General features: G+C 36.5%; 2 protein-coding genes across 2 annotated transcripts in view; one reads left to right on the forward strand and one right to left on the reverse strand.

Annotated features, from left to right (window-relative positions):
* LOC144956140 (uncharacterized) overlaps positions 1 to 15000 on the forward strand; it is a 97394-nt gene that overhangs the window by 9546 nt on the left and 72848 nt on the right. The window contains exon 2 of the mRNA XM_078886522.1: positions 11270 to 11379. Within this exon, the coding sequence (XP_078742648.1) occupies positions 11270 to 11379 (110 nt within the window). The remainder of the gene's footprint in view (positions 1 to 11269; positions 11380 to 15000) is intronic.
* The window catches only part of LOC144955921 (uncharacterized), a gene marked incomplete at its 5' end in the record, with an annotated part of 2901 nt that continues 804 nt past the window's right edge, over positions 12904 to 15000 (reverse strand). Inside the window, one exon of the mRNA XM_078886183.1 lies at positions 12904 to 12984. Coding sequence (XP_078742309.1) covers positions 12904 to 12984 — 81 coding nt within the window. The remainder of the gene's footprint in view (positions 12985 to 15000) is intronic.

The raw sequence follows: 15000 nt of genomic DNA on the forward strand, positions 1-15000 counted from the left end.
CTTCTTCTTTCTTCTTCTTCCTTCTCTTCTTCTCTTCTTCTTCTCTTCTTCTTCTTCTTCTCTTCTTCTTCTTCTTCTCTTCTCTTCTTCTTCTTCTTCTTCTTTCTTCTTCTTCTCTTCTTCTTCTTCTTCTTCTTCTTCTTCTTCTATTTTCTCTTCTTCTATCTTCTTCTTCTTCTTCATTTTTTCTTCCTTCTTCTTCTTCTTCTTCTTCTTCTTCTTCTTCTTCTTCTTCTTCTTCTTCTTCTTCTTCTTCTTCTCTTCTTCTTCTTCTTCTTCTTCTTCGTCTTCTTCTTCTTCTTCTTCTTCTTTCAGCTTATCCCTCATTTTGCAGGGTTCCATAATGCCGCCACATTCACATCTCCATGCATCTCGTTCATAGCATCATCTTCCTCCAGGCCCAGTTCTTTCATATCATCCTTCACCCTATCCATCCATCTAGTCTTTGGCCTCTAATAGAATATCCAAAATTTTCTTTCCCAAGTACCCACTCCCTCTCTCTCTCCTCTCTTAACATGTCCGAAGCATTTCAATTTATCTTCTCTCGTCTTTATTGAAGAATGTATACATACAAAATTTTGCTCAAATCTAATCTCATAATTTGAGTGTAATATGTATATATATATATATATATATATATATATATATATATATATATATATATATATAAATTATAAAACAAAAATAATGAAATAATAGTGCTCAACTTTAGTATAAAAGGAGCTATTTATAAACATTTGGAATATATTCCAAATGTTTATATATATATATATAATATATATATATATATATATATATATATATATATATATATACTAATAAAAAGACCGCAATTTCGCGGGGAATGAAATTGATTAGCTTGATTACGAATAGATGCACACTTTAATCGATGTGCTTGTCGTGGCTGCCATTCTTTATTCGGCATGATTTTAGTCTATCAGTCAGTAGATATCAATATCAATAAGTCACAAGTCTTTACCATGCTTGACTTGGGAGGCCTTCCGAAAGCTCCTACAAAGGGAAACGACTTAAATAATATTCTCTCAACTAACCCCAAGAAAAAGTAAAACCTAGACTATCTTTAACTAACCCTAATAGGAAAATAAACACCCAAGCATTATGACTAACCCAAATAGAAAAAAAAAAACCCGGACTGCTTTGCACTACCTTTCAAAACTTCACAAATTAAAATGGCGGATGAGAATCAAAACAATGGTCAAAACGCCTGACAAAAGATCAACGGTGAAAATACAAATTGATCAATACTGGGTTGTAGGAGCTTTCGGAATGTCTCCACGTTATGTTACGTCAAATGAAAATCTGAAGCAGACGCGAAAAATATCAAGTTTGTTCGGGCTAGAAGCTAGACAGATACAATTGACAGTTTGCCGACGTTTAATTAAATATTTCCCAGGGCAATAATTATCACACCGATGGCATAAAAACGACCGTAATATTAGTTGACGTTGTTAATCGGTGAAACTTGTTAAAAATTTGTGTAAATCCGAATACCTTCATGTGATCAAGTGAATAATATCACTATGAATGCCACGATTTGCTGAAAAATGCCAACACACACACATGTATACACCACACACAACACACACACAAAAACACACACACACGCGCACACAAACATACACGCAATTAGAATTCACTACTACATAACAACACTGATCGCCGCTAAATCAACAACACAACGGAAGTAATAATAATACTTGATGTCATAAATAGATGACGCAAACTGACAACTTTTTACAGTGACGAAATTGGTTGATTTTGGGACTGTTTAGTGTCGTCGGTACGTATTATATCTGTGTGACTCAACAAACTTTCAAACTGACTTTAAATTATATAAGGAAATCAAGTTATCTGTTTATCTATCTGTAAAAAATACATTTCTAATTTTCAAATCTTTCAGTAGAGCTGTGTGTCGTATCATTTTTTTTTATTGACTCAAATAAGCACAATGTTCTCTACAATGCTATATTTTTTAAAGAAAGGATATATATATATATATATATATATATATATATATATATATAAAACATATTTAACATTTAAATCAACTCGATATAACACCGTTTAGAGGCCATAGATCGCATTTTTATTTTGGCATTAAAATTGATAATGTGTTTTTGTTAACAACACAACCATGTTAATATTAGATGACTGGATATTGTTTGTGTTTCAAAACAACTCGGACGGAAGGAAACAAGTTAATGTATTAACAATTAATGACTTGTATTTACGAGAGCTTCATTACACACCATTGACGTGCATTCATTTGTAGGTCTGATAACCCAATTCCTTATTTAGGCTCATTGTTGTAATGGAAATCTCAAAAAAAAAAAAAAAAAAAGAAAAGAAAATGACGCAAAATATTGTCCATTAAAAAACAATGTTAAACTAGGCCCGGCCCATAAGTGATTTCGAATATCAGACCTGAAAAATAGACACGTCGCACCCCATGAGTCATTGATCTGAGCGTATTTTTTCAAATCATGACTTAGATGTTTTATTAGCTCACAATTTTTGTCTATGCGGCTATATGGTCTAGTTGACGCACACTTATTTGCAGGTCTGGTAACCCAATTCATTAAGGGCTCATTGTTGTAAATGGAATTCTCAAAAAATGACGCAAAACATTATCCATTACAACAATGCTAAACTAGGCCCATAACTGCGTTCGGATGTCAGGCCTGCATATATATACACGTTGAGCTTAGTGGTACGACACTCGCTTTCGGATCGGAAGGTCCTGGGTTCGAGCCTCACTCGGCGCATAGTTGAGTCCTTGGAAAAAACTCTTTACTCTTATACTCTCACCGTATTCAGGTGTAAAATGAGTACCTAGCCGTTAACAGCGTTGACTCTATCCAAAAATAAATTTGCAATATCGCCTAACAGGCGTCATGTCTCTTTCTACATATTAAGTGTTGCTGTTGGCTAGGGATCCAGTTTAAAGCGATTTGTGGATATTCCGCTATATAAAAGCTCAAGTATGTTATTAGATGGTTTAATTAGCTCACCATTTTTTCTACTTTAACTCACTCAACCCTAACACCGACTATATCCGTAGTATGCCCGGGGTTACTTTTACCTCATGCCTATTTTTTTCATTTTTCTCAAACAAATTATAGACGTAGTAGAAAAGCTAATAATGATCTTGATGTTTACATGTTCATGGTAGTTGAATAGGGAATGAGATTAGCGGAAGAGTAGCGTCCCTTGATTGGACGTCACCCATAGTCTGTGATGTCACCGGCGGAAAAGTTATTAGAGAGAGAACCTTCATGTTGGTTGTGCGTATGCGTCTCTCGTCCTCGCGGACCGCGAGGACGAGAGACGCATGCGCACAACCAACATGAAGGTTCTCTCTCTAATAACTTTTCCGCCGGTGACATCACAGACTATTGGTGACGTCCAATCAAGGGACGCTACTCTTCCGCTAATCTCATTCCCTATAAAAATATCTTCCATATGCTTATTTTCAATACATTTTTTTTCAATTTTGAAAAGTAGCAAAAATATCTAGGATTGAGTGAGTTAATGAAGAGGAAATGAGGTTCTGATAGGTCAATTGATGGAGCACTGGCTTCACACGCAAAGGAACCGAGATCGATGCCAGGGAAAGTGGAGATAATTTTCTCTGACTTTCTTCCTGTCCCCAGTGATTTCCCCTTTTGACCAAAATTATGGGCAATGTTGTATAAATTATAAGGTCACCCCTCTTTAACCATCTCCTTACCAACTACAGGAAAATCGTCACATTCGTTACGATACAACAACTAACATCTTTCTCATTCAAATCTCTCTTGTACATCATAAGATTTAAAGAAAATTAGAAACGTGTTGTAGAGCATATTTTACTAAAGAAATTATTTAACCATAGAACTTACTGCTATTGTGTTTGAGTGATAAAAAATATATTTTTGTGTTAGCTGGGTGTGAAGTTTTGGGGGAAATCCTGAAAATGGCTGGTAAGGAGAGAGTTTATCTTTAAAAGACATAAGGCCTTGTTTCTATAGCGTGAAACTGACAAGAGCAATTGCCTGCTACCCTTTGAATATGATGTTGTTAGTCGTTTGCAAAGTTGAGCTTTTTTCACCAGATGTATGTAACACAAACCATGATACCAAACCACTGTTATAACCATATCAAGGAATTGGTATCATAATCTGTTATATCTGGCGAAAAAAAGACTAACAACATCCTGTTTAAAGGGTAGCAGGCAATTGTTCTTGTCCATTTCACGCTATAGAAATAGAGCCGAAGGACAAACAAAATAAAAATAAAATTTAAAATAAGAAAAGATGAAAGAGGGGTGAACTTATAAGTTATACATCACTGTCCATACTCTTAATCAAATAAATAGACCACAATTAACTTTTTAAGTATTCCTACATAACATTTACCCACTGAGGCAAATATAAACATTATATCACAAAGTCTTCAACAACTCATCACCATCATCATCATCATCATCATCATCATCACCATCATCATCATCACCATCATCATCATCATCATCATTATCATCACCATCATTATCATCATCATCATCATCATCATCATCGTCATCACCACCATCATCATCATCATCATCACCATGGCCTATCCCCCCTGGACGTGACCTCCACAACAACTGCCACCCGAAACAAGCTTCTGTCCAACGCCATCCATCCTTCCACATCCAGTCTCTGGCTTACTCATCCATTCGCTGATGTCTTGTGACCATCTTCTTCTTAATCTTCTTCAACAACTATTCAGAAAAAAACATATGTTGTAATAGATAGAATGCGCTTGGCCAAGGAGTTCACAACATTGCCATCCGGAAGTATAAAGGACCAACACACAAACTCTGTGTAACCATGAACTTTTATAGTCTGGTTAATACAGTTTAGTGAGAACAACTCACAAACGCGGATGGCAAAAACAATAACAAAGGCCTGAGTGACGTCATCTGCATACTATCTATAGACACTTATATAACCACACCTGTCGGACAGTCGTCATAAACAACAGTTTATATATAGTATGCGCTTTGCTGAGAAGCTTACAACATTGCCATCCGGAAGTATAGCGTACCATGCAACACAAAAAAAAAAAAACAATTCTGTGTAAACTTGAACGTTTATAGTCTGGTTAATACAGTTTAGTGAGAATTACTCATAAACGCGGATGGCAAAAAGAAATAACAAAGACCTGAGTGACGTCCACTTCATTCTATCTGTACATGGAGCAGTTAAAGATTTAAAATCAATGACTCCAAAAGTACAAATCACTTCCTAAAAACCACTGACAGGACATTTCATATCTTAAGATAATATGTAATTTGATGAATATATTTTGAATTGTTTTTTTTTTAATTGAGCTTTTATAAAAAGCATCGAGCGAGGGACTCCATTTTTTCTTTGAAAGTTAAGCATGGTCATTGGCAAGATGGATGGCTGTGATCGTTTGCTTGTTTGTTTGTTATTTGTTTTTTGTTTTTTTGTTGTTTTTTTCTTATCTAATTATTTACTCTTTATTATTATTTTTAAAGGTCAATATGTTTGTGCGGCTATGTGGTCTAGTGGTATGACACTCGCTTTCGGATCGGAAGGTCCTAGGTTCGAGCCTCGCGCTCGGCGCATAGTTGAGTCCTTGGAAAAGGCTCTTTACTCACATTCTCTCACCGTACTCAGGTGTAAAATGACTACCTGGCCGTTAACAGCGTTGTCTGTGTCCGAAGAATTGTAACATCGCCTAACAGACGTCATGTCCCGTCCTATATGTTAAATGTTGCTGTTGACCAGAGACTCCTTGTAAAGCGCTTTGAGCACATTTAGTGGATATTGCGCTATATAAAAGTTCAATTATTTTTATTAATTATCAATATCCCTATACCTGTTTTTATTGTCGTATTCAAAAGATGGAGGTAAACCTAAACTGGCAAAGTGACGACAAACATTGGGTGTCTCGCATTCCTGAGGTTGAAAAAGAAGGATGACTGTGATCGCAACAAATTCTGATCCTGGCATTTTAAACAAAATATTTATCCGAGCCACTTAACACACATTAAGCCACTTGCTTCCGGTTTGAATGATTGCCAGTGACGGATATTATAAGAGAGCTAGTATTTAAAAAATGATGTCTAACAGACGACTAGTACTGTATGAATGAGAAGTATGGTTTCATACTGCACGCTGAAGGAATAAATGAATCATAGTGAACCACATCGAGCATAGTGAATCCGTGGAAATAAATAAATTATAAACATTCATATATATAAATAATCAATCTTTATTAATATTTATTAACAAATTAATGCTTGTTGTCAGTGTGTAACTTAAACTAAAAAGAAAAAAAGAATCGAGCATTTATAAATAGCAAATTCTACTAAATGTGCTCAAGGCACTTTACAGGAGATCTCTAGCCACCAGCAATACATAAAATGTAGGACGAGACATGATAAACGTTTGGCAATATTATATTTTTTCCCCGACAGAGACAGACAACAACACTGTTGACATACCGGTAGGCTACTCATTTTAAACATAATCACGTTGAAAGAATTTGAGTAAAGAGCCTTTTCCAAGAATTCAACAACGCGCCGCTCATGTGAACGAGACTCGAACTCTTGACCTTCCGGTCCGAAGGCGAGTGTCATACCACGAGACCGCATAGCCGCCCAATCAATCAGTCTAGATCGATCATCGATCATTCGCAGGGTTTGTCATAATGTTGACCAACTCCAGTTGTAATAATTACAATATTTAAAGGCTCACCTTTGTCGCACTCATTTCGAACAATAGAAAACAAATATTACATTTGCGGCACTTCTGTTATGCCGATTTAACTCACTCAACCCTAACACCGACCATATCCGTAGTTTACCCGAGTTAATTTCACCCCATGCCTACTTATTACATTTTTTCTGAGACAAATTATAGGCGTATTATCAAAGCTAATGTTTTTAGTTTTTGCATGTTAATGATAGTTGAATAGAAACATCTATGTACATTCACTTTTTTAGTACATTTTTTTCCAATTGCGAAAAGTAGCAAAATCTCTAGGATTGAGTGAGTTAATAAAGAACACAGGACGTGCTATTTGGTTAACATTGCATATACTGTGTTAGTAAAAACAAGGGCAAAGTTAACAATGGCCCTTATTGATATAACATTTGCTGCACTGTTACGGGCTGTTTTATAAAGGGTTCAAGGACACTGCTTTGTCCAAAGACAGCAGAAACATGCGGCCCGTTTCATAATAAGAAGAACCCACAGATAGAAGTATCTAGAAGTCTATAGATAGTATGCGCTAGGCCAAGGAGTTCACAACATTGCCATCCGGAAGTATAACGGACCAACACACAAACTCTGTATAACCATGAACTTTTATAGTCTGGTTAATACAGTTTAGTGAGAACAACTCACAAACGCGGATGGCAAAAACAATAACAAAGGCCTGAGTGACGTCATCTGCATACTATCTATAGATAGTATGCGCCAGGCTAAGAAGCTCATAACATTGCCATCCGGAAGTATAACGGACCAACACACAAAACTGTGTGTATCCATGAACGTTTATAGTCGGGTTAATACAGTTCAGTGAGCATTACTCATAAACGCGGATGGCAAAAAAACAATAACAAAGACCTGAGTGACGTTATCTTCGAACTATATATTGAATTAGCGGAAGAACGGTGGGTATTCTACTTAGACACATACCATCGATAGTAAAACCTGTGTAGTTCGCTATGTTTACCAAACACTGCCATTATTGTTTACATCACAAGTCAATGCATAAATATGAACTTTTTTAATAGAGCGCAATATCCACTAAACGTGCTCAAAGCCCTTTACAAGGGGTCCCTGGCAAACAGCAACATTCAACATGTAGGACGGGATATGACGCCTGTTGGCGATATTACCATTTTTTCGGATCGAGACAACGCTGTTAACGGCCAGGTACTCAGTTTACACCTGAGTACGGTGATAGAATGTGAGTAAAGAGCCTTCTTCAAGGACTCAGCTATGCGCCGAGCGAGGCTCGAACCTAGGACCTTCCGATCTGAAAGCGAGTGTCATACCACAAGACCACATAGCCGCACATACGTGTTAAGGTGTCAACACGGTACACATCAACAGTACAAAGAACACAAGACATCGCTGACAAGTTCTCAATATAGATAGTATGCGCTTGGCTAAGAATCTCACAACATTGCCATCCGGAAGTATAACGGACCAGCACACAAAACTATGTGTATCCATGAACGTTTATAGTCGGGTTAATACAGTTCAGTGAATATTACTCATAAACGCGGATGGCAAAAAACAATAACAAAGGCCAGAATGACGTCATCTTCGAACTATCTATATATATATATATATATATATATATATATATATATATATATATATATATATATATCTCGATTATTTTCACTAGTGCCACAAATGAAAAATGGAAAACATGAACGAAAAGCAGTAGTCCTGCAATGGGGATGATCTCTATTATTTCCTTTCCATGTGCTCGATCGAGGTCATTGGTCACATTGCAAAATGTGTTCAAAATGACCCATATAGTGAAACATGCTCACAGCTTTTGAAATATCTAACACCGCGATTGGTCATTTTGTTCAGCTTGACACATGGGTATGTTTACAATTTTTATAAACAAAGCAGCCTATATACATTTTGTTAATAAATATCCAATCGTTGGACAGCAGCAAATCATGTGATTTAATACTCTGTTGGACGAAAACCAGAATATAGATAGAACGAGGATGACGTCACTCGGGTTTGTTTTTTTGTTTTTTTTTTTTTTTTGTTTTTTTTTTTCAAACCGCGTTTATGAGTAATTCTCACTCAGCTATATTGACCAGACTCTAAACGTTCATGGTTGCACAGAGTTTTGTGTGTTGGTCCGTTATACTTCCGGATGGCAATGTTGTGAGCTTCTTGTGAGCATCCGGAAATATAACGGACCAACACAGTATGCGCGTTCTAAGAAGCTCACAACATTGTCATCCGGAAATATAACGGACCAACACACAAAACTATGTGTAACATTGAATGTTTATAGTCTGGTTAATTCGGTTTAGTGAGAATTACTCATAAACATGGATTGCTAAAACAATAACTCAGACCCGAGTGACGTCAACTTCGTTCTCCCTATCGATCGTTCCCATTGCACCATTTATTTGTTTGGAGTGCAGCAAATGACAACCTTGACAACCTTTCGGCACTCAACAAACCCACGTGACCAATGGACGCCAAATATACCACCGACCGCTATGACCTATAACAATAATTAACCAGTCGATTTTTGACCAATCAAAACATGGAATCTGTGACACACCTTCACACGTGCCGCTCAGAGGGTGACTCGAACCCTGGGCCTTCCTTCCGGCACTCAGGCGAATATCAAACCACTAGTCCACAAAGCCGTTCAGATTTTAATTAAAGTTCTGTGTTTCCTCCAATTTTAGATATTTTCATGAATTGCACACCTGTTATTAATATTTATTGTCATATTTAAATTCGTGCTTCTTACAAAGGGGCATTCTATTTCCTGTCCCATCATTGTTTTTGTTTATTCATCTTAACTAAGCCATTCACACGTATCTCATTCGTCCTTAGTGTTTCATTCATTGTGTTTTGTTCATTAAAGGGGAATTCCGAAACGTCCACAGTAACTGTCTTATTTTTAGAAATTGAAGCTTACAATTCAATCGTTTGTCGTTATTTTATCCTTTGAGCTTCAAGCAGGAACATTTTTGTTGCTTAATTTATGGGAAAGCATGTCCCATCATAAAGTAGGAAAACCCAAAATTTTTATACTTAAGATCAACATAATTTTTAATTCACTTTTCAACATCTGTTCAACTCCAGCGGATCAAACCTCTGAAGTCTGGATTTTCACGATCGGCCGTTCAAACCTCTGAACTCTCGATTTTCACGATCGGCGGATCAAACCTCTGAAGTCTCGATTTTTACGATTGGCGGATCAAACCTCTGAAGTCTACATAATATGATCTTTGCGCACCATGTTTTATATAATTTTGGTGATGACCCAAAATTAAATAAAACACAATGTGCAAAGCTCGTAGTATGTATCTAGACTTCAGAATTTTGATCAGCCGATCGTGAAAATCGGGACTTTAGAGGTTTGATCCGCCGACCGTCGTATCATAGAAAGGGTTGTTTAAGTCAGAGGTCTTTGATCGAATACCTTGTGGTGAAAGGGACAAGTCAAACATTGGGAGGTCTTCCGAAAGCTCCTACATTCCCAGTATTCTTGTTTTATATAATGTTCTTGTAGGGGATTTGGGAGGGGAAAAACATTTTTTTTTAAAGTCTCCCCCCCCCCAAACCCCTACTAGAACAAGAATAGTGGGGATGTAGGAGCTTTCGGAAGCCCCCCCCCCCCCCCCCCCCCCCCAAACATTCCCTGATATGATTATGACTATGACCAATCTAAAGTATAACAATTGAGCGGCTATGTGGTCTAGTGGTATGACACTCGCTTTCGGATCGGAAGGTCCTGGTTCGAGCATCGCTCGGTGGGTGCATAGTTGAGTCCTTGGAAAAGGCTCTTTACTCACATTCTCTCACCGTACTCAGGTGTAAAATGAGTACCTGGCCGTTTACAACGTTGTCTCTGTCTGAACAATTGTAATATCGTCCTAAATGTTAAATGTTGCTGTTGACCAGGAGCCCCTTGTAAGACGCTTTGAGCACGTTTAGTGGATATTGCGCTATATAAAAGCTTAATTTGTTAATACATCCCTTAAAATCTTAAGAAACGACAGAAACTTTCTTTGCGGCACGGCAGGACGTACTCGGCGAATAGGATGACGAAGGTTTCTAACATATTTAATTGTTACACAATTTTATGTGGTGAAACGGACAATAGCAATTGCTTGTTATCCTTTAGATAGGACGTTAGTCTAACATATTTAATTGTTACACAATTCTATGTGGTCAAAAGGACAATAGCAATTGCTTGTTATCCTTTAGACAGAAAGCTAGTCTATCGCAAAGTACTTTCCGCCAAATCAAACAGACTCTGCTACCTATTCACTGCTGGGTGAACAGGGAGGAGGTCAGAAAACAATCTCGACTGCACCCGGGATCGATTTCGGTCCTTTGCTTTGAGTGTGAAGCGAGCGCTCTACCAACTGAGTTATCGGGACCCCCCCCCCCCCCCCGCCCCATTCTGATACAGACTGTATTTTATTAAGTTGTCATACCTTTTTTTTATATATCCTAACCAGGTTGATATTGAGCACTATGAGGACCAAACCCGAGCAGCGTTCTGGTCATCATCGAAACTACACCATGCCTCTCGTCACTGTCCTGGTTGTCTTTCTGTTTGCATTCTCTGGTAAGTCCTGCGTAGTTATTGGGATCATTTTTGGGGGCATCCTATTTATTTGACAAGGGTTGACATGGGGGAGGGGGCGGGGGGGGGGCTCAAGTTTTTGTTTTTACGGGTTTTACAGCATATAATGATGTTATGATATTATGATTTTAGGGGCAGCGTGGCTCAGCGGTACGGTCTTTGCTTCGTACCCAAAAGGTAACGAGTTCGATCACCCGCCGCTGCGTTGTGTGACCTTGAGCAAGTCACCTAGCCCTAGATCACTTTGCGGTGCTGCACTGCGGCTGGCGTCTGGGTTATTCCAGTCTTCTCTTGGAAAAGACCCTAAAGACAAATTTCCCCTTGGGGATGAATAAAGGGAATTTTTTTTTATGATAGTTGAAAGTCTAATAACCGAACCCAATTAATTGAAGGCCGGTTTTCCAAAACTCGTTAGGTAAGTTGATATTTCTACTTTTTGAGATTTTCCATCCATGAGATAAATTGAAACATAAACTTTATTCTGAGCATCAATTGGATTCAATAGTCTGATGTCACGTCGCCTAGCAACGGCGAGCAGCCTGGTTCTGAGCAATGAAAATCGGTACTTTTTATTCTTCATGCTGGCTAGAACTTTTCATGTGTCATGTGATCAGAATGTATAAAAGTTAAAACATGATCATATTTATAATGTTTTTTACCTCTGGATACACTTTTATGCTCGTCGGAGAAATATTTCATTGTTCTGATCGTTTAGAGCCAGTTACTAAGTTACCATGCGTCATTACGAGGGAAGTGACGTTACGACTGTTGAAGAGTATTGACACAAGAATTTCCCTAGATTTGTGTGAATTTGAAGTTTAGATATGACAAAATAATAGACTGAATGAGAATCTTTAAGGGAAATAATCATCAATATAAGAACTCAACTATGCGTCGAGTGAGGCTCGAACCTTTATCTTCGGGAGAAATTTTAAAAAATTAGGAAATTCATGCACAATTTTTCAGATATTTATCTTTGGTATAAATGATAGAATTGAGAAATTCATACACACTTTTTCAGATATTTATCTTTGGTATAATTAAATGATAGAATTGAGAAATTCATACAAACTTTTTCAGATATTTATCTTTGGTATAAATGATAGAATTGAGAAATTCATACACACTTTTTCAGATATTTATCTTTGGTATAATTAAATGATAGAATTGAGAAATTCATGCACACTTTTTCAGGTATTTTATCTTTGGTATAAATGATAGAATTGAGAAATTCATACACACTTTTTCAGATATTTATCTTTGGTATAAATGATAGAATTGAGAAATTCACACACACTTTTTCAGATATTTATCTTTGGTATAAATGATAGAATTGAGAAATTCATACACGATTTTTCAAATCTTTATCTTTGGGAGAAATGATAGAATTGAGAAATTCATACACGATTTTTCAATCTTTATCTTTGGTATAAATGATAGAATTGAGAAATTCATACACGATTTTTCAAATATTTATCTTTGGTATAAATGATAGAATTGAGAAATTCATACACGATTTTTCAAATCTTTATCTTTGGGAGAAAACACTAATAGTTTTGTCCGGAATTTTGAACAACGTCTAATAGGCTGTTCATTTTAACCAAATGTTAAATTATGCACGATAGTCCATTATAGAGAGAAAAAAATGAAGCGCATTGAGCACGATGTGTATCGTAGATAGATCGATATAGATGCGATTTTTTTTCGATTCTTTTATTAACTTTTTTTTTTTCATTACAATTACAATAAACCGGCGATAATTGGTTTCTTCCTTCTAGAGGTAAAAATGAATGTTATAAATAAATGAAATAATAAATGAATAAATGAAATAATAAATAAATAAATGAAACGAATTTATCGATCGCATTTCAATTGTCACAATTCACTGACTGATCGATAAAGTACTTGATGAAATGTGTATTGGTGATGGTGGTGATGATTATTATTTGAAGAAAGCATTTCTTATTTCTTTATTGAACGTTGTTCTCAAGGTTCATTCGAATTCATGCGTGGATGGGACGTCACTGACGTCACGCAATTTTGTTGTTATTGTTACCATTCGATGTCTTGAAATATTGTAAAATGGTAAACAATAGATGCGTCTTTTTAATGACGTCACAGTTATTTTTAGAATATGACTGGGTTGTGTGTTACAAATTATGTAGTTAGAGTGGTAGAGGTGGTGATGGTTAAATTATTATTATTATGTTGTTGTGGTTGTTGTTGTTGGTGATGATGATGATGATGATGATGATGATGATGATGATGATGATGATGTATGATGATGTGATGTTGGTGGTGGTGATGTGGTGGTAGTGATGATGATGATGATGATGATGATGATGATGATGATGATGATGATGATGATGATGATGATGATGATGATGATGATGATGATGTTGGTGGTGGTGCTGTGGTGGTGGTGGTGATGATGATGATGATGATGATGATGATGATGATGATGATGATGATGATGATGATGTTGACGGTCTGTCCGAAAAAAAATAATTGTAATATCGCCTAACAGATTTTATGTCAGGTCCTACGCGTTAAATGTTGCTGTTGGCCAGGGAAACCTTGTACAGCCCTTTGAGCACGTTTTGTAGTGAAAGCACAATTATAATCAAGATAAACAACGAAGCAACACAGACAAAAAAAAATGTAATTTTGATACCTTCATGTCATTACTTTTTTTCTCAGGCCTCAAAAATTATTTTTTTTTAAATAAAGAAAAGTAAAGGCACACTTTTATTGCATTATTTAAGCATGAATATTATAACAGCTTAACAAGAACAAGATACCATGGCCAGAACCAAAATGTTTTGGGCTCAAAAAGCCTTCTTCAGTCAATAACTAAAAAAAAAAAAAAGCCCAGTTAACTCACTCAACCCTAACACCGACTATATGTGACCCCTCGTCTCAAAACGGTATTAAGTCGGGATGACTTAGATTCTGAAAATTAAATTTGTAGCCAGAAATATCAGACTTGCGTTGAGTTTATAAACTTTATTGAGGAAAATGAATATCATATTTCAGGTTGCTGAATACCAATACTTCATAATTTTGTCCAGTGTACTTTTAATTTGACTTTTTAGCATCTGGTTCATCCCGACATAATACCGTTTTGAGACGTTGGGTTACATATCCGTAGTTTTCCCTGGTTACTTTTACCCCTTGCCTATTTATTACATTTTTCTGAGACAGATTATAGGCGTAGTATCAAAGTTAATTTTTTTAGTTTTTAGCATGTAAATGATAGTTGAATAAAACTCGCTATGCTCATTTTTAATACATTTTTCCGATTTTGAAAAGTAGCAAAAATCTGTAGGATTGAAAGTAAAAACATCCATCACTTGTAATACGGATAGACACGCTAAAAGACCGAGAGAGATCTCGGTTTCCCCTGTCCGCACAACAATGATTGGGTTGCTGGATCTGTTAGATCTGGCGTAAAGTACTCTGCTATAAACTCACGTCGTCCTTTTCAAAGGATAGCAAGCAATTGTTATTTTCCGTAACAAGCTATAGATACCATGATAAACTCCAACTCCAGGGGACAAATCGATACGAAAGAGATAGTGTGACTTTTATAAGAACTAATCA

The sequence above is a fragment of the Berghia stephanieae genome, chromosome 10 (assembly GCF_034508935.2).
Source record: "Berghia stephanieae isolate SIO BIC M18660-M18661 chromosome 10, UCSD_Bste_1.3, whole genome shotgun sequence".
In the NCBI taxonomy this organism is placed as follows: Eukaryota; Metazoa; Mollusca; class Gastropoda; order Nudibranchia; family Aeolidiidae; genus Berghia; species Berghia stephanieae.